Source organism: Rhyacophila brunnea, unplaced genomic scaffold (genome assembly GCF_057557595.1).
Source record: "Rhyacophila brunnea isolate RB1 unplaced genomic scaffold, BYU_Rbru_1.0 scaffold_11, whole genome shotgun sequence".
NCBI lineage: Eukaryota > Metazoa > Arthropoda > Insecta > Trichoptera > Rhyacophilidae > Rhyacophila > Rhyacophila brunnea.
Window position 1 is genome coordinate 34664062 of NW_028232763.1, and position 22975 is coordinate 34687036.

Consider the following 22975-nt stretch of genomic DNA (forward strand, 5'->3'; position numbering starts at 1 on the left):
GCTGTCCTATTCGACAGCTCAATCGAGGGCATTCAAGAGACATCGACAGGTTTCATAACAACTCCTCTCGCGTTGGTTTGAAAATCAACGCGAAGAAAACCAACGTCTTGTGCAATAGCACCTTTCCTGATCCAGATTTCCCTCTAATATGAGTAGATAGGGGAAAATGTTTCTGCAAAAATGTAATTCTTTGTACGGCATCACGATAATTCCTCAATATATAAGCATTATATAACGAGTACCTATGTATTATGTATTTGATTCGCCCGCAATGTAACTATTTAACAGTGTCATTGCGAGATATAAATATTAACAGCATTATTTCAATTTATTTGTCGGACTCTGGAGACCTTACTAATTCGGAAGCCCAAAAGCTATAACCCTTTAAGGGGGACCACATCAAAAGTTGTAATTTCATATAGACATCTATTACCCGAATTACGAAGCATATACGTAAAATTATAATAGAATCTAATTTCAATTAACATTAACCTTCGAGGCATCTAAACTAGATGTCACTGTAATTATATATTAATGAAAAATTAACCTGTAAATTCGGCCCTGGACATAGTGTTGCCAATTTTTCACGGGCCGCAGTGGGTAAAAATGTTGGTAAATAATGATGATTATATTTATTAGACGAGACATACTATTATATTAGTTCAAATTTAATATCAGCGATGTACTCTAATCACTCTCTACTCTGCATTACGTACATGTGTATTATTTACATTATAGAACTTGGTAAATAAATGGCAACTTAGAATTTTGTCGTATTCAGGGAAATTTTGTGATGAAGTAGGTACCTACCTACTTGTTATTTTGGGCCGCAACGCCTGCAAAATATAATGCCGTTTTGGGCCGCGGTTTATCCATCACTATTATAAACTTATAATATTTATAGTGACGTGCTATATTTTTTGTTTTTGCATTTGATTATTCTTCGTAAAATTCATAAAGATCAGGCATTTTGTTACAAAAAAAGTTTGTAATTTTATTGTCTATGATAATGTAAACAAACATTATGTTGACATTGCTGTCACCGTGACAGCTTGTTAACACAAATTTGAAAACTTTATCACCGAACGCTAGATAAGTGTTTTTAGATTTTCTACAATGTCATTTTCTTTATCGTGGGAATCGTTTTTGTATAACGCTGATCGTTTACTTAAAATATCTAATACAATTGACGATGGCTGGAGTTTAGAAGGCAATCGAGAGGAACCTGGTGGGGCATATTTAAAAAAGACTGTGACTCAAATGAACACATCAAATAATATCAATTCGGAAAATGAGCTGTGTATAGAAAATTGCCATCTTAACAGTACAGAAATAATCAAGACTATTTTGCGATGGGAATACCATGTTTACTATAGCATCAGTTACTGCGTTCCTGTCTTCTGCTTCAACGTGTGGAATGAAAATGGCAGCCTCCTCCCACTGCGTGACGTTTGGACATATTGCAGTAAATTTTTCAAGTGCGTAAACAATTTAATTATTTATTTTTACTCATCTAAGTATATAAACGAAGATTGTTGATAGATTGACTTTGTCATAAAAAATATAAATTACCATATTCACTCGTAACTGGAGCATATGAACCTCTTGAATGCCCTCATAGTCCAGTGTGTAAGGCACTGGCTTTTCATCCGTGGGCTCCGGGTTGGATTCCCAGTATGGTCACAATACATTTGTGATTTTCTCAATGTCTGGATGTCTATTACTAACTACACTATTGTCATTGGGTCTCATGGTCTATTGTAGTGTTAAAAAGAATATTGTATTGCTTTCTTTCTCCTCTGACTATTAGTTATATTCGGTCAAAACCATCAAACTCCTCGCTAATGTGGTATATTTATAGCCATTCAACCAACCCATTGCACTGGACCCAACATGTATTGGAAAACAATATAACATCTAAAAAAGCTATTTTTTCACAAGATTTGAAAATGTCACATCCTTTATTGAACACACATAATTTGGAACACCACAAAAACATACATATTAGAATAATCTTGGAAAAAATAGTTTATTAAATTATTAGAATATGCATGTACTTACATTAAGACAAAAATTTGAAGAGATCTTGGCGTTGGCTAGGAATCAAGGTAAGACCTTGATTTAAACCACAAAAGCCCGTCACCAATATTAGCGAAATTTGTAAAGCATTTATGACTATTGGTAAATCTCGTTGTAATTAGGTAGGCGCTAGTGGCTAAATTGGTAAGTAGTACATTGACCGGAATCCAATGGTAGCAGGTTCAAGTCCTGTCTGGCGGCATATTTTTTTCTAATAGTTATGTTTCTGAGGTGTTCTTAAATTATGGTTCAATAAATATTTGTATAGATCCACCAGTTTAAGTTGTCCGCTGAGTTAGGGCGCCACATGCTAACATTAGACATAATCATTCAATACTTTTATACTGTAATGGTCATAGATCTAAATTTGAAAAGCGGATGATTTATGATGGCATATCTATAGTATTATTTTTAAATGTTTATTTTATTGTGTATGTCCAGTATAATAAAATATAAAGGTTTCATATTAGTTGTAGCAACTAAAAAAGTCATTCAGTTTCAAACTTGATGTGTTTCATTTCAGAACTCAAACACTGGAAGAAATGTACGCCACATTAACACAACAAGATCATCCTGTCCTGCTCCGACCATTCTTCACAATACATCCGTGTAAAACAAATGAATTCTTATTCTCTTCTAATAGCGATAAAGAAAACCCTGTGATAAAATTTATCACAAGTGTTGGACCCATGGTAAACCTCTCGTTAGATCTTACCTATGGCTTACCAATGAAAGAGATGGATTTTTAAATGGTTACATACAGTGAAACCCCGATTTTACACTTTTGAAGGAACTGACAAAAAAATATAACTCGCATCCATCCAGTGTTTCAAAACATTAGAGGGACGGTGGAGAATGATGTTGGAGGCGGCCAGGGTCCACACCGGCCTATTATGCTATTACCTTATATATTTATCTTGATTTATCTGTAACGCATGAGAGAAAACATAATATTATGTAAATATGTGGGAGAGAGCGAGATATGGAGAAGATACATTAAATGGGGTAAAGTGAAAGAAAAGATACACGTAAATACAAATTCTAAATTTGAAAAATAAATTGACATGAAAATAAAGGAATCATTATTATTTTGATTTAGTCGCGAAAGAAAACAATTGATAGGGAACACGATTTTGAAAATGATATATCGTCGCTAATTTTCTACAAACACGTATCTCAAATTTTCTCAGTTTTGAGTTGTTTGATGTAATGAATTTGAATATGCACATATTCCACTAACACGTATCTCAAAATATACTTTACAACATAATAGATTTAAGCAATAACAAAAACTCGTTTCACAATAAAAGACTTTTATAAATATTATAAACTCGTATCTTGAGTTACGTGTTCGTAAGTATACAGAATACTGAACTCCGACAGATAATTGTACTGAAGCTCTTTCTCGTATGTCAAGATACGTGTTTGCTGCAGTAATATTCACAGTAAAGTTGCAACGCATTCTCGTGTCTCCGACAATATGACTGATCGGTCGAAAGTATAGTGCGATAAATTGAAGAAACATAACATTTTTTTCATGAAAATATGTGTAACTATACTAAATGGATATTTCATAGAAGAAATTTTATTTCTAAATTAAAAACTGATAGAATAAAGTTGTTATTTGCCTCTCCTGAAAAGTTGTGATTTTTGAGATACGTGTTTGTAGAAAATTACAGACGATATCTCTGAAAATGTAAATTTCTATAAGAATATTATGCTTGATTCAAATTGAAGAGATTTCTGGAGTGGATAAATCAAATTGAAATTGTTCAAAATCAACAAAGTGACGTTTAAGTAATAAATTAGTATGTTATCCAATACATAATCAAAAAATAAAAACCTGGATGAGGATGAACCATCAGCTAAATGTCGCCGCTTACAAATGAGGCAATGGCGTTCTCGACAAAGTCAGGAGATTCTACAAAAACTCCGATTGATTCTGAACACCGGAACAAGTGAGAACCGGAACGGTGAGAGAAAACACATATAAACGTATGAAAGCGAGAGAGAGAGACATGGAGAAAACGTAAGCCACATCCAAGAATTGACAGGGACCACTGCCATCTGGTAATTTCATAGTTAATAATAATAAAACACCTGGACATTAATAAAATATAATTTATTGGTCATAAACCTAATATAAGATAGATTCGAATCCATTTATGTGTAATGTAAAGAAAAATATCAAAACCATGTAGACAATATTAAATTCAATAACAGGATTTAACAACCATATTATAACTAGCATTAGTACAACATACATACATCAAACATGAGCAGCGTTCACAATCCCAAATCCATATAATGCATGCATGGACGGTCTTCATTTACATTTAATAGAATCTATTTTGTACCACGATTCGACTCTGAATTTATAGATAATGCGACATTAAACGGATAATCAGCATTGAAGTTATCTTTTCTTAAATATGTATATATCACATTGGCGCAATGTCAATCAATTCAACGTAAAGCACAAAACCCACTGGAAACGGCGTGCATTTCGTGGATAGTGGTTCCAGTGGGCTTTGCACCTAATGATTTTATTTAAAGTTTGTATTAACAATTCGTCAGCCTGTTCTAACTTCACCTAAATAAAAATTACCACCAGTTATCACAAATGTGAGTAGTTTTGGTGGCCACAATTGCCGATCAGTAATGTGTCGGCTTTTAATGTCGTAGGTCCCGGGTCTGGCAAATTCACACATTATTTTTCAATGTGTGTTTGGATCCAGAATATTATGGACCTAATAGGTTGAACAAGTGGCTAACATCTATTTCTCGTAAATACAAATATCTGTTAATACAACCTCCACTCTGCGGAGGCCTATATATTATGATCCTCTTAGGATCGAACATGGTGATTTGATTTTTCATATTATGCTTTTGGTGAGTTTTGGAAGTTTTATAGATTATAATAATTATATTTTATGAAATTATACAATATAGAATAATATGTACATATTATTGTTTTTATTATATTTTGACAATATGTGGAACTGTAAACAGACACATACCTACATTAATTAAAACTGGGGTGAAGAGTAATTAATTGTCATTCACAACCCATTCTTTTTATATGTCGCTCTATCTATAAATACATAAATAACATGGTACAATTAATTATAGAATGATTGGACTTCTTTAATACAAAATTGTAACTATATGTTTCCTATAATATAATTCCTCTATGGAATACTATGTAGCCATATTAAGCACAGATGAAGTATCACCAGATATGAAAAGATTCTGTAGTCTTTAGAATTGTTTAAAAAACAACTCACTACACCAATTTATTTTGCCTTTTTTGTGATGGCAACCCATTTCTACTGCATCTGTGAGAGCATACCAGATATCATCACTAAAATCATCCCCTTCAAACAAACGAGGAACATTGGTCATAATATGCATTACATTCAGACTTAGTGAATCTTATAGTTGTATTCTCAAATTGTATCCTTGTATTGTATGTCATTCCTTGTTGAAGTCACAGAAAAAGAATTAGATTCCAATGAGCCAACAGATAGCAGTGATTCCGTTAGTGACAGTGAAAGCAGTTCTACACGATAATTCATAAATTCAAAAAAAAAATATAAAATGGTATTTTGGAATGAATTATTTCAATCTCTTTTGGGGAAATTCGCTTTGATATACGAGTGCTTTGGATAACAAACACATTCTGGAAGTAATTATGCTTGTAATCCAAGGTCTGACTTTACTGTGGTCTTACTCAGTTCCACCATGACTCCTTTATTCGCACGGAGGACAACAGAAGGGTTTTTACTATGTATGTATTATTTTCGAGAAGAATATGTTTTAAGAATTACACATCTGCAGTTTAGTGTTTTCAATTATGATTTTAACCGGTTCTATGCCTTCAGCGAGTTATCTCGCTCTATGAGGCCGTGATCGACAGGCCGCACACACAAATTTCACGAGATATCCCACCTGACTTTAAACTCAAATTACTAGCCACTGTCGATTGATTTGCATAATCTAAAAAATTAAACATAGTAAGTGCTTTGCTCTACATTCAACGTGTGTCGTTAAAAATCTGCGGCCTGTCGGATACTGCCATAGTAATATCGTGAGGCATAGAAAAGGTTAAGTCAAAACCATAGTGAGCTGATTTCTCCTACTTACCTACAATGTAGATATGATCTCTGTGCTTAATAAGGCAATCGATATATATCGATGACTGTTTCCGGAAGCATTTTACATGAAAAGATTTTACAAAATATGTAATATTCTTTATGAAAATATACTACTCTGATTTACGACAGTCTAGTTTTATTTCATCTATTCATAGCAATAATGTCTATCCGCAGTGACAAACAAACATATTATAATCACCACCATAATGAAGTAACCTACAATAAAACATTACAGAAACAATAATTATGTAACAGTTTACATAGAAATCTGTATATTTTTAATATCATTTTACAACTATTGGACAACACTATGTTCTAACTCAAAATTATTTCTGACAATAATTATATTACAAATTATAAAAACATATTATTTTGTATATTCCACAATTTGGGTCATTGGCTAGAATAATAACGTTATCAGGATAATGCTGTTAGTACTCGTTATGTCGAGTAATATACTAGTGTTGTCTTGTATTCCATCAAGTTAAGTATACTACCTATTTGAATAAAAGCGTCTTTTGATGCTGTCTATTGAAAGTTGGCAACCAAATTGCTGTACAGATCCCCAATACCTTAGACATTGACCCACTCACTTATCTTTTTCTACCTACGCTTCTGCTGCCCTTCGATTTTCCCTGATTAAATCATACTTCTCATTGCGGAAAATATTGCCGAATTATGCAAATTTTCTCCGCATGATAGTAGCTATAAATTCTCTCGATTTATTGGCTAATCTTAAAACCTATCCTTTGATAATGTTCAAAAAAGAAATAAATCATTCTACATATTTGTTATGAATCGTGGGTTTGATTAGTCAAAATGACTTCATTACATTTTTTGTTTTTCTACATATGATTATAATAATATTTACAATACACAACTGAAATGTTCAACAACCATTATCTTGGAATAAAGATTTTGAGAGAACGCTGTTATTCCAAACAGGGACTCGATTACAATTAAATTATGAAGGAATGACTTTTAATTGTTGGCCAAACGCTATTGTTAGGTTTCTTCATAGTTTTTTTTTTTCAATTATAAATCTCATAAGGTTATCTAGTATAAATACTACTATTAGAAAGAACTGCCACCATTATAAAATTAAAATCATTTTAACAGTCTTAACAAAACATTTAATAAAAAGGTACAGCAGCTTACACACAGATAGAGAAATACATACATATAATATAGTAAGAAGCTCAGTAGCAATGGAATCATTAATTACTCAACACTGACTCACATAAAACATCCTCTTTTATAATATAATTCACAACAAATAAAGCAATATCCATTACACAATATTGCAAACAACGATACACACATTGTATAGTGATCCAAAAACACAGTGAAATTATTACATCAAGTAGTTATACCTGTGTCAAATTATTAATACGTAAGTGATATATTATGAGGCAACTACTTCCATTTACTAATATATATTATGTACAATTGAAAATGGGTCGTAAATGATGTTTTTGTTATTCAAGCTTAATGATTGCTGTTAAAATAAGTTTCTTTCAATAAGATTCACCGTCAATTCCAACAAATATAAGCAAAATAATATTAGATAAGTCAGCTTTTGTTATTTTGTTTTGTTTTGATATTTTCAAAAATTTACATTTTTCTCAGTTAATTTGTACCGTTATTTTATTTCACATAGGTTCAAAACGGACTTCACTTTAATACTGTATACATAATGGATAACATAATCGGATACTTTGATTTAATTAGTATAAACCAGACCTGTAATATTGGATAAGTCGTTATACGAGCTAACAAAAAAGTGAGTTATCTATGAGGGAACTTTCAAATTGTGTGATTATAGTAGAAAAATTCTAGTAAATACTTGATTCAACAAATTCTCTCAATGTAACAGTACACATTACTCGATTATCTCTTGAGAATGACCTCTGCAACGCACGGTGTTATTTTCGATGAGTCTTTATGACATATAATATCATTACCATGTAGAAGTGTTTAAAAAATAGCAGACTTCAACAGTAGATGAACTGGACGACGCTATGCATTTACAGGTCCAACAATGTATTCGCAAAACTGAGATATGGAAATCTCGATTATCCGACCCAAACGGAATTGCGGGATGGTCGGATAACTGAGAACAACAGATAGTCAAGTGTAAATAATAAAGTGAAAACATGTTGTTTTATTACATTAAAACGTGCTAACTAAATCGAAATATATTTCCATTTCTTTAAACATTGCGATTGTAGGCTTTAAATTATTTTAATTTTTTGGCAATGCCCATAAGTTGTTCATAAAGGTCAAATAATCAAAGGTCAGATAATATAGATACTATTATTGTAATTGGATTCATAAAACATTCTCAAAAAATGATATGTTTGTATATTTAAATTATTTTTTTAAATTAATTTAAGAGATGTATATTATGTCATTCACAACTCATTGTTTGTAACATGGAACTTGGTCTGTTAATGCATAATGCAGCCCAATAGATTAGTTTCTTTCAAAAATAAAGGCGGTGTCACTTATTATAATACACATACACTTATACAATATAAAGAGGTATATAGAGTTTAAATGCATAATATTGTAATATTATATTATAATACACATTATTTTCTAAAAAAATAGATTACATAAATAGAATAAAGGCACATTTTTAAGAAAATCAAAATCAACTGATGTACATAATATTATGTAATTAATTTATTTTAAAGCCAATTCAACAGTGTCGATACGTAGTTAATTTCCACTGTCAATGATTATTTTAGTGATTCATAAATAATGATTTCATGATATATTTTTTGTAGGTAACTAATAAATATAACAATCGTCGGCTTGCTTGGAAAAATCACGAAAAACATTTTTGTAGAATACGAGTAAGATATATATCCAAATTTGTGGAGATATCACAAAACTTCTTAAAAAAATAAATACGTTAGGTAGTTATTTTAATTTTAGATATATGACTAAGATTTAAAACACTCTGTATTATTTATAGGAATACTAAAAAGGTTACTTAATTTATTTTCATATAAATATTAGTACATATCATGTTAGTGGCAATTCTTGCATGATTTATTGAATCAATGCTAATATATTAATTTAAAAATATATACAGATATATTATAATAATGAAAATAATATATTATGCATATAATTTGGAACAATCTCAGAAAATAATTTACATCGAATGAGACTTAAATCCGCCGCATTCAAAGTGGTGAGTTTCACTGATCTACCTATACAATGACTACTCAGTTACATACTTGAAGGTTGTTTCAAATTCAACCGTCTTCTGTAAATTTAATTCAAATAATTACAAGATAAAAAGAACTTTTTATACACCATGTTTTTAAATTTTCTGTTGAATCATATAAACTTGACAATTCTATGTATTAATAAATACTTTTTTTTGTACTTGATAGAAATATTGAATAAATATTATAGAATACTGAAATGTCATTTTGACATTTCATATTGATTTCCATAGTAACATTAAATATTAATAATTTAGTTGCTAGGACCCACTTAGCAACCAATAATAGTGATTAGTAAATATTACTTTTAACGAATTTTTTCCGAAACATACTAAACAAAATTAACTGAAAATGAATTCAATTCTGCTTAAAGATGGCCAAAGGTATGGGAAGTTAAATCTGTACCGGACAAACAAGAATACGAGCTAATAAAAACGTGGTAAAATGAACAATACTAACTTTCCAGATTTCTCTAAATTTGAATTCTTATCCTTACAGCGCGAACGCCACAGCTGTTATGTCCTGATTAAGGGGGCCATTAGATATAATTAGCATGTTATTTAAATGTGGTATATAAAAAGTAATTAAATGCATTTTTCATTCAATGAATACACAAGATTCCACATTTTCATTTTGCACCACTGCTTTAAATGTTCTTTATTACTGTCTGACAACAAGAAATCGGCGATAACAGAAACAAAAGTTTACTAATAATAATTTTAACATTACCCCTGATCGTTTTAGACATATTTTTATTATAAAATGCTTCAAATTACGTAAATTGATAGATCCGTACACCACGAGAGCATAAAATGAAATGATAAATTTGGGGGTGTTCCTCATTTGAAAACGGAAGTGCGATTAGCTGCACTGGAGGGGATTGTTAGTTCACAGTTTTAACACGTGGACAAGAAGTTCTTGTTTGATAATACCTTGTTATTTGAAGTTGTGATTTTTTGCAGCAAGCCGACGAAATTCTTCAACGATTCTTATCATTTTCGAATAGATAACACCCAATAATGTAAAAATTTCAAAACCATGATCTCTATAATAATAATAATAAATATTTACAAAACAGCTGATATAAGGAGAGGCACTTTTGAGATAAGAATATGTGTAAAGAAATTTTGAAAATTGCCATTACGACAAAGAATATTAAATTACCATTTATTGTACTAGGTACTATGTTAATCTTGTATCAAAGCATGTTTCGACTGGTACAGAGGTCAGTCCTGTTTGGTTGTAACATTGCAACATTATTTGTATTTGTCTATTTACACACTTTATCATGTATTCATATGAAAATAGTCCATTAATGATATCTTTCTAATATTGCTAGCTAATTAAATAATATGCTTCTAATACATAATCTCTAAGAAATTTAATGGAATAGTATATACGAGTTATTATTATTGACAATAGAAAATTTGTTTAGTCCATAAATATTCGTATTTATCTACACTGAACCCCCCTGGGGGTAAATAATTTCATCAATCAGAGAGTTGTTATGAGTCAATATAATAATATGTAACAATTTGAGCATATTTAAATGCAAATTCCTCAAACAAAATAATATGTAAGGTCAGTAGAAATTACCAATGATTTATATATTAGGTAGATGACTGTCAACTGTACCAAACAAACAATACTTTTACGATAAATTCCATAACAATTATATTTTGTAAAATAATATAAAAAATATTCAATATAATATTTATTTTGTACCTTTTTAGCTGATTTTAAGCATCGTTTAACGTTTTGCGAAGGCACCTTACGCTGAGTTGAGATGCTTTTTTGCAAACCTCGGTAGGGCGAAAGAAGCTCTGTGCACCTCCTTGCAGTAGTATCTGAGCTTCATTTTATCGAGAGTCTCCTCGCTGAACACAATGTTGGGATCCTCGAACGATTGATTGGCGTCCAACGAGCCGATGATAAAGCCTATTTGTCCGGTAGGATACGTCGGCACGGAGGCCAGAGCGTAAGTAGCCGTGGAGAACTGCCTCTTGCAGTGGTCCAGGGTACTCTTGACGTGGTCCAAATCCGTCCAAACGGTGCTACCTTGCGAGCAGACTATTCCGTTCTCCTTGAGCGCTTGTTTCATCAGGGAGAAGTAGTTCTCTTGGAAGAGACTGACGGCGGGTCCAACAGGGTCGCTGCTGTCGGTGATTATGACATCGAACTCGTTCTTGTGATTCTTCATGAATTCGAATCCGTCGCCCACGTGCAGCGTCAACTTTTCACTTTTGAATCCTTCCGCCATGAAGGGTAAATATTTCTTGGAGACATCGATGACTCGGTCATCAATTTCAACCTGAAAATCACAAAAATAAATCTACAATCTGACGAGTGACATTTCAAAAGCTAATACAAATTGATTAACAACGTGTATTAGCTGACCTTTTCATCCGAATCAACAAAAATCTTGGTTTATCCAAATTGGTGGGTTATGACATAATAATTATTGCTGTTTTTCAAACAAAAAAATATTTATATAAAAAACGGCAAGCAATTTGCGAGGGCAGCAAATGTGAAGCTGTCGGATCACATGGCTTTGTTAAGAATGTTGTTTTTTCAATGTGTGCTTCAGTGGAAGAAGAACCTAAATGATTGGAGAATTGTAAGCAACCTCTTAGGAATGAGCATGGTAATAATTTACTTTATATTTTTTTTATTATATTTAACTTTTTTCGAAATTACACTAGTCTCGATTATCTCGATTGGGTGTAGATTATAAATTAATCATCATCAGCCGGGATCGATCCACTGCTAGATGAAGATCTTCCCGAGTTACTTCCACTCTTCTCGATCCCTAGTTCTTCGCTGCCACATACATCCACCAAACTTTATGAGTTTGTCGATTCAACGGGTTGGTTTGGGGTGTCCCTGTGGTTGTTTACTGCTCCTTGGGTACCGCTGAATGACTGCCGAGCAACATGTCATTTTATCTGTGATTTTTGTTTATCAATACCCATTCTCCCGGGGGTAATGACCCCATGTACTGTATTGATCGATTACGATGTACAATAGATATGAAGAGAAAGATACGTTGGTAGATCGAAGGTTGAAATCATACCTGGTGGACTTCCTCGACTTGTGGATGCTTAACCACCTCTCTGGCAACGCCACCATCACCGCCTCCGACAATCAAAACCTTTTTGGGATTCTTGTGACAGCACAATGGCAGGAATGCAATCATCTCCTGTAATAGAAAAAAAAATGGATTAATTAAAGACAGTGTTTGTTACTTTAACTTTTTTATATTTGTAATTTAATTATAATCAATGATTTATAGACGGTGTCAGGATTGCTAAAAAAAAATATTCCAATCTTTCAAAGCCGATTTGAAATAAATTATCAAAAACAAAGTACAGTAAACCCCCGATTATCCGTGTACGAATTATCCGGTTTGTGGATTATCCGCACACGATACGATTTATACAACGATATAATAGCTCTTAGGAAAATTCGAACTGATATTAGAAAATCATTAAAAGATTCCTGCAAACAAACGAAAATCACAGATTTTCTTAATAAATTTCCGACCATGTCCGATCCTAATAGAATCATATGGGCCTCCACAGAGTGAAGGTTTGTATTAACAGATTTTGTTTTTTTTTTTACGAGAAATGGATGTCAGCCACTTGCTCAACCTATTAGGTCCATACTTCTGGTGATACACAAATTGAAAAACAATATGTGTGCTTGCCAGACCCAGGATTCGAACCTGGGACCCATGACGCCAAAGGCCAACACTTAAGGCCTATGGGTTCATTCGTAAGAATCAAATTTGACGTAAGCGCCTCAACAATTAGCCATAAGCTTCAGCGCATATCAAAGTAAAAAAAACAAAAATCGCTTCGCTCAGCGTCTCCGGGAGTAGATACGAAATCAGAGGTTTTAAAAGTGTTGAATTAATAATATTTTTTTTTCTAACATATTTTATAAACATTTTTGTGGTAGGTAGAATAAATTATAATAATAAAAATAGTAGACCTCCAAATAAGAACCTCATATTATTGATATGCTGAATTTGTGAAGTGACACCTTTTCTTGAACCTATCATATTGTAGGTTCAAATTCAGTCCAAATATTTTTCAAAAAAAAATCTAATACTTATGTATGTTTCTGAGGTGTTTCAAATTGGTATATTATTTATATATATCGGTGTGTATGAATACAAAAGTTATTCATTTTTTCATGAGCTAACATTACAAATTATAAGTTTAAAACATTCACAAGATGGCATAAAAGATGTCTGTTATTATTGCGTTTTTATTGAATTATAAAAACATGACTCATAAAAGAAAGCAATTCAATGAATATTTGTCGAGGCACAATTTTTTTTAAATTTAGTACGCAACAATCAAGATTTAAGAAACCATTATTATAATAACGTGTATTTGACGGCAGTACGTTTTGGTCGCCGCGGAGGATTTCGGAACATTAGTGTATATAAAATTAATAATTGGTTCTTTAATCAGTGTACAGGCTTAACGGTATGTAATGTATTAGAATAACTATTATAAATTATTATTTTTTTAATTTTTTTTCTTCTCTATTGATAGCATCTAATATAATTATTATATTGAGGGTTTCTTATATCCATCAACCGTGTTAGTCTAGGATCAACGAGTTCAGGCAATATACAATTCATATACATCTTGTCAGTTGTGATGTAAAGAGTAATATTGTTTTTATTATTCAATGAACTAGGTTCTTACCTCAATATATTTTTTACTTGTGTTAAATAATTACTAATAAATGCCTAAGGTGATTCCATTCAATTCAACTCGGCATTAAATATATTAAATTCTAATGGATTTAAGTTTTGTACTATTTCATTTGAGTCGTTTTATGCGATCCTGGTTTCGCCTTTCGACATCGTCAGGCACTATGCGCACTCATCAAATACACACTGACAATGAAAGCAGCTAATTTTCACTTAACAATAAATTAATACAATAAAGTAAGGTAAAAACTTTATCACCTACCTATTAAGTCAAAGATCACTATGAAAAATTTAACAAACAATTAATTATGAATAGTTGAATTGTGGCAGTATGAAAAAAAAGATTTTACCACAAACCATCTGAAAAATACATATATCATAAAACATATACGTGATTTTGTGCCCCAAAAGACTTTTTTTATTATTATTTTAACGATTAATAAAATTGTGACACATGTTTCAGTGGCCATTACGATGACAGCATTCGAAAACGTATTTTACTTTAAATTTTCGGTACTGTTCGGTTAAAGCGGATACTACGCATTTTGATAATGCCAATAAACATACTCCTGGATACGTACGTCCCTTTGAAAATAACAAAACATGGCCACCCAGGTACATAAAAACTGTATTAAGTACATGCAAAGTTTTTCAAATCGCTTAAAGCCTAACCAAGTAGGTACATATTTATCAAAACAATTAAAGTCCACCTATATTTTATCTAAACTGCTCAAGACCAAAATATTTTTTTTTTATAAATGGGTCACCGAACGAATACCTTCAGTACTTCCTTGTAGCCATCGTGGTTATTAGATTCAATTATCTTACAATATCTCACATGCTGCAACCATTTCAATTACAAGATAATAAATAATATAATAAATATAATAAAACTACATTTTTTTCAGTTTGACATTCAGTGGTACTATATGATGTTTGATATTTTAGTCAACACAAATTATAGCACCTGGCATGCGTCCTGTGTTCGGAATAGAACGATACAAATAATTGCGACTTGCCAATTTGATTGTTACTGCAAAGAGAGTAGAGGTTATTTTTCCATGAGTCAAATAATATTGCTTCGGACTAAGTTTTGGGAAAAAAAAAGACGTCCTTACCCGTTGAAATTCCAGATCGTACTAACGTTAGAAATAAGAAATTAGAAAAACTGTATGGATTAATCGATCAAATGGTCTCTTTTTGTTAATTTTGCAAAATAATTATATTTCTAAATTGTCTGAAAACAGGATAAATACATGAAAATGTACGACGTGTTTTGGTAATATAGCGTCACTAATTGTACCGAATTTATGGGGTTTTATTTATTTTTTTATTATAAATTATTATTTATAGTATTACGGAAATGTTATATTATAATAAAAAAATATTTTTATTGTGCAGTATATATTATTTTGTGAGAAAAAATCATTCAAAATTGGCTGATGTATACTCAAACTAAAATGGCTTTATAATCTTTATTTTTCTGAAATTAAAAAAAGTACGTGGGTTAATCAATGAAATGTATTGTTCTACCCATTTCTCTCATACAATATATACCTGCAAAACTATTATTAAGTTCAACATTCATTGTGGCGTGACAGTCGTTTTGACCAATTTCGAAAACAGGACTTACTATTTGTCATTTATTTTAAAAAGTAAAGCGATTCGAAAAATTTTAATGACACAGAACGTTTTAGTTGAATACTATTTATTAGATTTTAAATAAATAAAGAGTTTATTGTGTATCAATTCGTTTTAAATATGCTTATCATTTCCGTGATTCCGAGAAGACAGGAAAAAACGGGTCCAATAGCCTTAAGCCGCGCGCCCATCTAATTATTAATAATGTTAAAATAATTGTCTACTTTAGAAATCTATATTATGTAGTAGGTATTTTAAAAAGAAAAAAACTAGTTCGGATCGTCCGTTATTTTCGTTTAACTGTGCCGCCTCTCGCCACCGTTAGCCCGGATAATCGGGAGTCTACTGTATAAGTTCACCAACTGCTAAATATATTTCTTTATTATGTTTTAATAAGATTATTGATGGGTTTATCCCAATTCCTAATTATCCTAATCCCATTCAAGAAACAATATTTATTATACGCCATGTATTTACTTGATATGCAAATTCATCTTTTTGGGAGCACTGTATGATGCCGTCCAAAATCAAAACCTTGCCGTAGCTCTTGGTGCTAACGACCAGGATATCTTGGAACTGTGATCGTTCTGAGTGCAAGACTTCCTCCACCTCGAGAGACATCGCCTGGCCGGGCCACAACTCGGACACCTCGCTAAACCAACCATTCTTGATTAGGTCCATTTCAAACGCTGAAAATAAAAACAAAAGAAATTATAAATATACAATGACAATCCGGCCTATCGATCCAAATTATTCAGATCTCAAAATATAATATAAACCAGTTGAAGAAAACCCTTCATAAATATTAAATGTAATATTGATGTGATGAATTCTGGTTAATTTCAATGACCAGCAAGAAGCTCTGGAGTTGAGATCTCATTGCAAGGGATAACGGATGGGTGGTAAATCATAACATTATGTCATTTTGCACATGTGATCAGTGTCTTGCCGATAGACTCAACCTACAAGGCAGTGACGAAGGGTGGAGGTAGGCTGTTAAGATCAGCCATAAATAGTGCACACTAAACTTTGTCAGTCATACGTACTTGTTTTCATTGAAATAAGACTACAATTTGCAGGCAGTGTTGGTTAGTTTTAAAAATTCATTTAAACCCTGCAAAACCAAGCCATAATATTAAATAATAGTCAAATAATACTCGTCCATCTATAAAAAATTTAAAATTATGCAAATAAATCATACATAACTGGATATTTTATAGATAGATTAATATTTTTTATCTATTATAGTTTGGATTAGGCAGGGCTTAATGAATAATTTGAAAAAAATGAACCAATAATATTTGTATGTAATATGTATTCTTAATCCAAAGAAAACAAATAAGTATGAAAGAATAAGTTTACACAATTTTGTTGTATCGCCCAACGTATACCAAAACTATTATGGTTTGGTTTAGGCAGGGTTTGGTTGATTTTTAAAAACTAACCAATACCATCTGTAAATAATTGTAGTCTTAGTTCAATAAAAACAAATACGTATGACATAAACGCATAAAGTATGTAAAGTTAAATGTGCACCATTTATGGCGGATCTTAACAGCCCACATCCACCCTTCACTACTGCTACAAGGACTCTAACATTATAACGAAACACAAGATACACTATAATTTAAACTAGAAGGCGGGAGGCTAGGAGTATAGCTAAATATTTCCCAACGCCACCCAACAATAAAAACAACATATTATAATACAAAACAACATATTAAAATAGTATATTCTATGTTCAAAGTTTCACCGTTATATCTTTAAAAACAAAAAAGTACAATTGAAAAATGTTATTTTTTTTGTCAAACAAAATCTTTGCGCGCCTGTCTCTTAGCATTATGACTTTGTGGACTGTCTCCCTTGACATCTACGGCGACGATATTTAGGTCAAATTGTCCCATTCATAATAATTCAACGACTTAAAAGACGGATGCATTATCGAAATGGTGAAAACGGCTTATTAATTAAATTAAATTAGATGCAAGTATCGTACACTTGTTTTCTGATTATTTTTTTAATATTAGAAGTACACATACTGATTAATTAAAAAATGATAATTTTGAATTTAAAAGTTATTATTTCTATCGATATTTGAATGCTTTATAATGATAAATTTTAAATTATATAATATAAAATCTGATTGCTGATGAATAGCTGATTTTAAGAGCATACTTCAGTGAAACGGCAAATAATTTTCAACAGTAGATGCGATGAAATTTCTCACTAGTCGCCAATCGGAGACCGACCGTCGATTTGTTTTATCATGGCGTCGGATGAAAATGTTCTTAAATCGTGTAAAGATGACTAAAAAACTTTATGTATGTACATAAAAAAGAAAACATGTCAATGAATATACTAATTTTATTAGTAATATAACAATAAACATAAAATTAATTGGACACATGTTGGATTTTTATGACAAATTATATTTCGTTCGGCACACGTCATTTGCACAATCCGCGCATCGCCTAGCCACGATCTTTTTAGACCATGCCTCAGCTGAAGTATAGCCTTAAGAGAAAACAAAATTTTAAGACATAAAACATTAACAATATTTCCTACATTCAACTTACCTAAATTTACGACAATATCAATTTAATATAACATAAATTTCAACATCTAACTTTACTTATCGCCTTGAAAATGTAATATTTTCTGGACAATTTAAATGAAACACAAGACATAAATCAAAACAATATAATGATAAAGAACGAGATAAGTCCTCTTTCATATCAGTGAAGTAGATTGTGGTTATTTGGAAATAAATAATAATTCATTACAAATATATTTTTCAGTAATGTGGTTATCACCATGTGTAATATTCTCATACTACCCTGATGTTTTGAGCTGTTTTTTGAGCAGTGTCTCTCAACCTTTTTACTAAAGCGACACACTTGACCCTCTGCCAAATTTCTATGATACGCCAAGCTTCTACATTATAATAATTAATCGGCAGAAATGATGTTTCAAATAAACAAAGTGAGACTCACACTGGTCGACTGGGACATGGTACGATTGCAACGAACCAATCACTGACGACACTCGAAATGTGAGAGTGGTCAGTATACTTGTCTTGTGGGTTAAGTGAACACATTGATTGCCAAGAAGTTTTATATAAAATGATTAGTAAAAAGTATATCCATAAATACTTGTAACCACAGGATTCACGCCAATGTGCTTTAACAAATAAGCTACTGACGTCCTACATAATTACGATGAAGTTAACTAGTAGTTTTTACAAATGCTGATCAAATTGTGTAAATGTTGACTATCGATTTTTGTGTTTCAAATCAAGTTATCAATTAAGTGCCCTAATTACTAACTGACGCTCGAATCACCCAAATTTTAATTTTCTTTAAATTTAAATATTTGCATTTGCTTTGCACGATGGCCGCTCGGCTTAAGCGTCGGCCGATGAGTCGTGGGTCCCAGGTTCGAATCCTGGGTCTTACAAGTACACATTTGTGATGTGTGTTTATCTTATTATCTGATCAAACTGCCACGCTGGGCCGCCCTAGAGCCCTGTCAACCCCTCCCAAGGCCTGAACAAAAACGATGCATAAGTGCGAGTGAGAAAGTATTCAGCACCCTTATAATCTATGCGACACGCGCTAGAGTAAGATAAAAGGTTTACAGATGTGTGAGATGATTTTCTGTGGTGTCGCCGCCAAATCTTAGTTTGTTGCTTAACTAAGAGTCGATAACCTGCGAGCGCATGTTGCTAAAATTGATATTTTTTTTGTTAAACATAAAGTCAGTGGTAAATATTTTTAATTAATTAAGTAGAAAAGATGGTTCTGTGTGTTGTATTAAAATGTGGTAGCCGTACTAATAAGCAAGAAGATGGTATTACGTTTCATAGGTAGTTGATACATGTTCGTGATAATTTATTTGTACATTATTATATATTTTAATATCAGTGGCCTAGTGTTTCTTTAAAATAACTTAAATTATGGATATCTTTACCTAATGGTTGCATTTTGACTGCTTAAAAATACTATATAACGTAAAAAAATAGAAAATTATATTTTAATTCTGAGCGTCTAGTGCCAGCACTTTGGGCGAGTACTAGCAAAATTGTCTATGGTCTCAAACATTTGTGTACGAATGCGTTCGTTTGCCCACAAACCAAACGCACGGCACGCAGCTTCATTTAGCAATGCAACGGGTGGCGTCTAGATGTATCTATAGTCTAAGGCCCCTCCCTTGTGGGGCCATGATTGTAACAGTTTACCTTCACCCTTTACCACTGACCAATACGTATCAGCCAGGTCCGCTTCAAGAGTAAATCCGGCACTGAATAGACTCATTATCAAATTCAACCCATTAATACTTTGGACGCGGAAGACGCACACGGTGCGTAATGACCAGGCGGCCGATCGATGTAATTAACGTGCATTTTAAAGGGGGCAATTAAAATCTCATTATCTATTCAGCAGCGAAAGCGTTAATATTAATGATGCATGTTTTGAAAGTCAGATAATGTGGAAAATTTGTAACAGCTACCACTGTTGGATAGTAATTAAAATGTATGAATACTTGACTATCTTATCTTTCAGAAAATTATCTGTGAGTAGACAACATATTATAGAACAAATTCTACAAATAATGTTTGTAAAGCTAATGACCAATTAATTATAAGATCCACAAGAACAGACTGTTCATAATTATAATATCACTTAGAGTTGACATAGGCACAACATAAAAAAATGCAAGAAGCCTTCTGATAAGATAACTACAGTCGAACCCCGTGAATTTTACGTGCCCAGAATTCATGTTTTTCCGCTATTTGCGTGTAGTTTCAGCAATCCCATTTAATTTTCGATTGAATGTTTTTACTTTCTGCAATTTACATCTAAAATATTCAAAACTTAATTTAAATTAAAAATACAATTTATTTCAAACCGATCATAGTGAACACCAACCCCCTCGCAAATTACCCCTCAACATTCACAAGTATTGCTATCACACATTTTTCAGTAGGATGTCGCTTTTAGGGCATTAGAATGAAGAGGGAAGGTGTAATTAGATGTCTATGACTTGAAACAGTTTTATTTAAAAAAAAATACTGTTCCGTTCTCTCACTGGGGTTATTCCAGGGCATGTCCGGAAATTTGTACGTATGCAGTTCGCCGTATCAAACATCACCATGAAATGTTGTATTAGAAATATATGGTTGTATATTAACGGCCCACATGCCCAACGAAGGTCAAAATGGAGATTTTATGGTATTTTCAAAGCATTAGCCTGAACATTCCTTAAACGTTGTAGATAATCTATTTAAGTAATTTTGAAGCCTTATTATCCTTTATATTTATTTTAAACATTTGACGACTGCATAAAGTATTTTTATTACATAAAATAGTATTCTTTTAAACCTCTCGATCAAATGTTTTAGAATATAGTCATATTTCAGTACATCCATGTGCTTAGAGAAAGTTTGTTAAGATTTTTTAGATTTATTAATTTTTAAACGCATTTATAAAACCATTAGTAAAATTTATGTTGACATTATTATAGTGAAATATTTACGATAAAAAATTATATTTATAATCTCTGTGATCCCAAATTTGACAAGAATTGGGCATTTTATTATTCAAAAAGTGGGCAAGATTACCACATTTGAAGATAATTTTAAAGATACTGATTATAAGCTATATTTTTGACCATTCAAATGTGATAAAACATCCTACGAATAATTATTGTTTTATAATAATTATTGACCTAAGAATAAGGTAGTATTTTTTTTAAATATGCTATTTCTATTGTCGTTTCCCAGTGGTTAGGCTACAACATATGGCCGTAGCCATAAATTAACAAACTATAAATGAAGTAGGGAGTAAGATCATGTTAACGCTCGTGTTTGCACATGAAATGAAGAAAAAGGTACTGCGTAGGATATATGCCCCCATACTAAGATAATGGCGTACACGACATAACCTGAAGTTTTACTACCTCTTCCAAGAAGAATGTTACATTCATTAAATTTGCTAGACTCCGATAATACAGTCATGTAGCAAGAATGGATAGTGCCCACCGCCAAGGGGCATCCTGAATAGTAGATCACACAGTCAAAAGACAGCTGGCAGGTTCAAAGTTCAGTGGCTGAATAGTGTCAACAAGGATGTTAGAGCGGCTGGTGAAGATACCTGGAGGACATTGGCCCAGAAATATGGAGAAAATTCTTGGAGGTTAAGCCCTGGGTTGTTAAGCCACAGATGATTGTATGATCGAGAGAGACTTGCGTGTGCTGGGAGTAAATAATTATAGAAGGAGAAAGGAATATTGAACAGAATAGATGCGTCTGCTTGAGATGGCAAAGATTCACCCCAGGTTGCAGTGTCAATTGCAATCTAATTATATATTATAATATTCGTATCAACGAACGTTAATAATTATAAAGGCAGTCTGTGATTTCAACTATGTTAGAAGAACTTAACAATTATTTCAATTGGCTATTAAAAATGGATAATGGTACATAATTTTATTAATTACCTATATCCATTAGCTATTGTTATGAATGAAACTGGTAAATAATAACACTGCCTAATATAACATATTGCATTAAATAAAACAAGGTACTTCATACGTGTAAGGTGGTAAATGGTAATACACGGTGCAATAATTACTACGCAATGATCAAAAAAGCTGCCTTGATAAGGTAGGTACGAAGTTAATTTTATTATTCAAAGACAGAGACTTACTTGCGATTTTGAGGGCAGCTGGAACTTTCAAAATGATCTGATGGATCAACACTCGACCGTGATAATGAACAGTCGGCAAATGAAATGAACCCTCAACTCATTGTCAAGTTCAAAGATTGCTGATCATGCTCATTTAAATGCCCCACCACGTTGACAGTTGACAAGCCAGTTGTTTATTTTTAATTTGTCTATTGTGCTAACTACCTGTAGACAACAAAATATAAATTAATTTATGTACTCACGTTCAATGATTTTACGTAAAACTAAAGGTACCATGTAAAGTCTAAAAAGTATAGCAGTAAAATATTCCTAACTATTCAAATCAAACGGCTCTAAAAAAAGAGTCCAATAAATAATTTTATTTTTATTTCAATAAACTTACGTACTTTTTAAACAAAAAAAATGATTACCACATAATAT

The 22975-nt window shown here is 32.1% G+C and overlaps 2 protein-coding genes across 3 annotated transcripts; one reads left to right on the forward strand and one right to left on the reverse strand.

Annotated features, from left to right (window-relative positions):
• Window positions 1–1024: 1024 nt before the first annotated feature.
• Window positions 1025–3903, forward strand: Atg10 (Autophagy-related 10). Its single transcript, XM_085960349.1, has 2 exons — window positions 1025–1478; window positions 2603–3903. Exons 1-2 carry the CDS (start codon window positions 1117–1119, stop codon window positions 2826–2828), a joined length of 588 nt encoding a protein of 195 aa, XP_085816475.1. The 5' UTR covers window positions 1025–1116; the 3' UTR covers window positions 2829–3903.
• Window positions 3904–11098: 7195 nt separating this feature from the next.
• Window positions 11099–22730, reverse strand: SpdS (Spermidine Synthase). Of its 2 annotated transcripts, none has more exons than XM_085960346.1 (4): window positions 22556–22730; window positions 16326–16537; window positions 12552–12677; window positions 11099–11789 (listed from the first exon to the last, which is right to left on the reverse strand). In XM_085960346.1, exons 2-4 carry the CDS (start codon window positions 16527–16529, stop codon window positions 11250–11252), a joined length of 870 nt encoding a protein of 289 aa, XP_085816472.1. In that variant the 5' UTR covers window positions 16530–16537; window positions 22556–22730; the 3' UTR covers window positions 11099–11249. The 2 variants fall into 2 exon arrangements, with proteins under 2 accessions (XP_085816472.1, XP_085816473.1); XM_085960347.1 differs by lacking the exon at window positions 22556–22730 and adding an exon at window positions 18425–18544.
• Window positions 22731–22975: the final 245 nt, after the last annotated feature.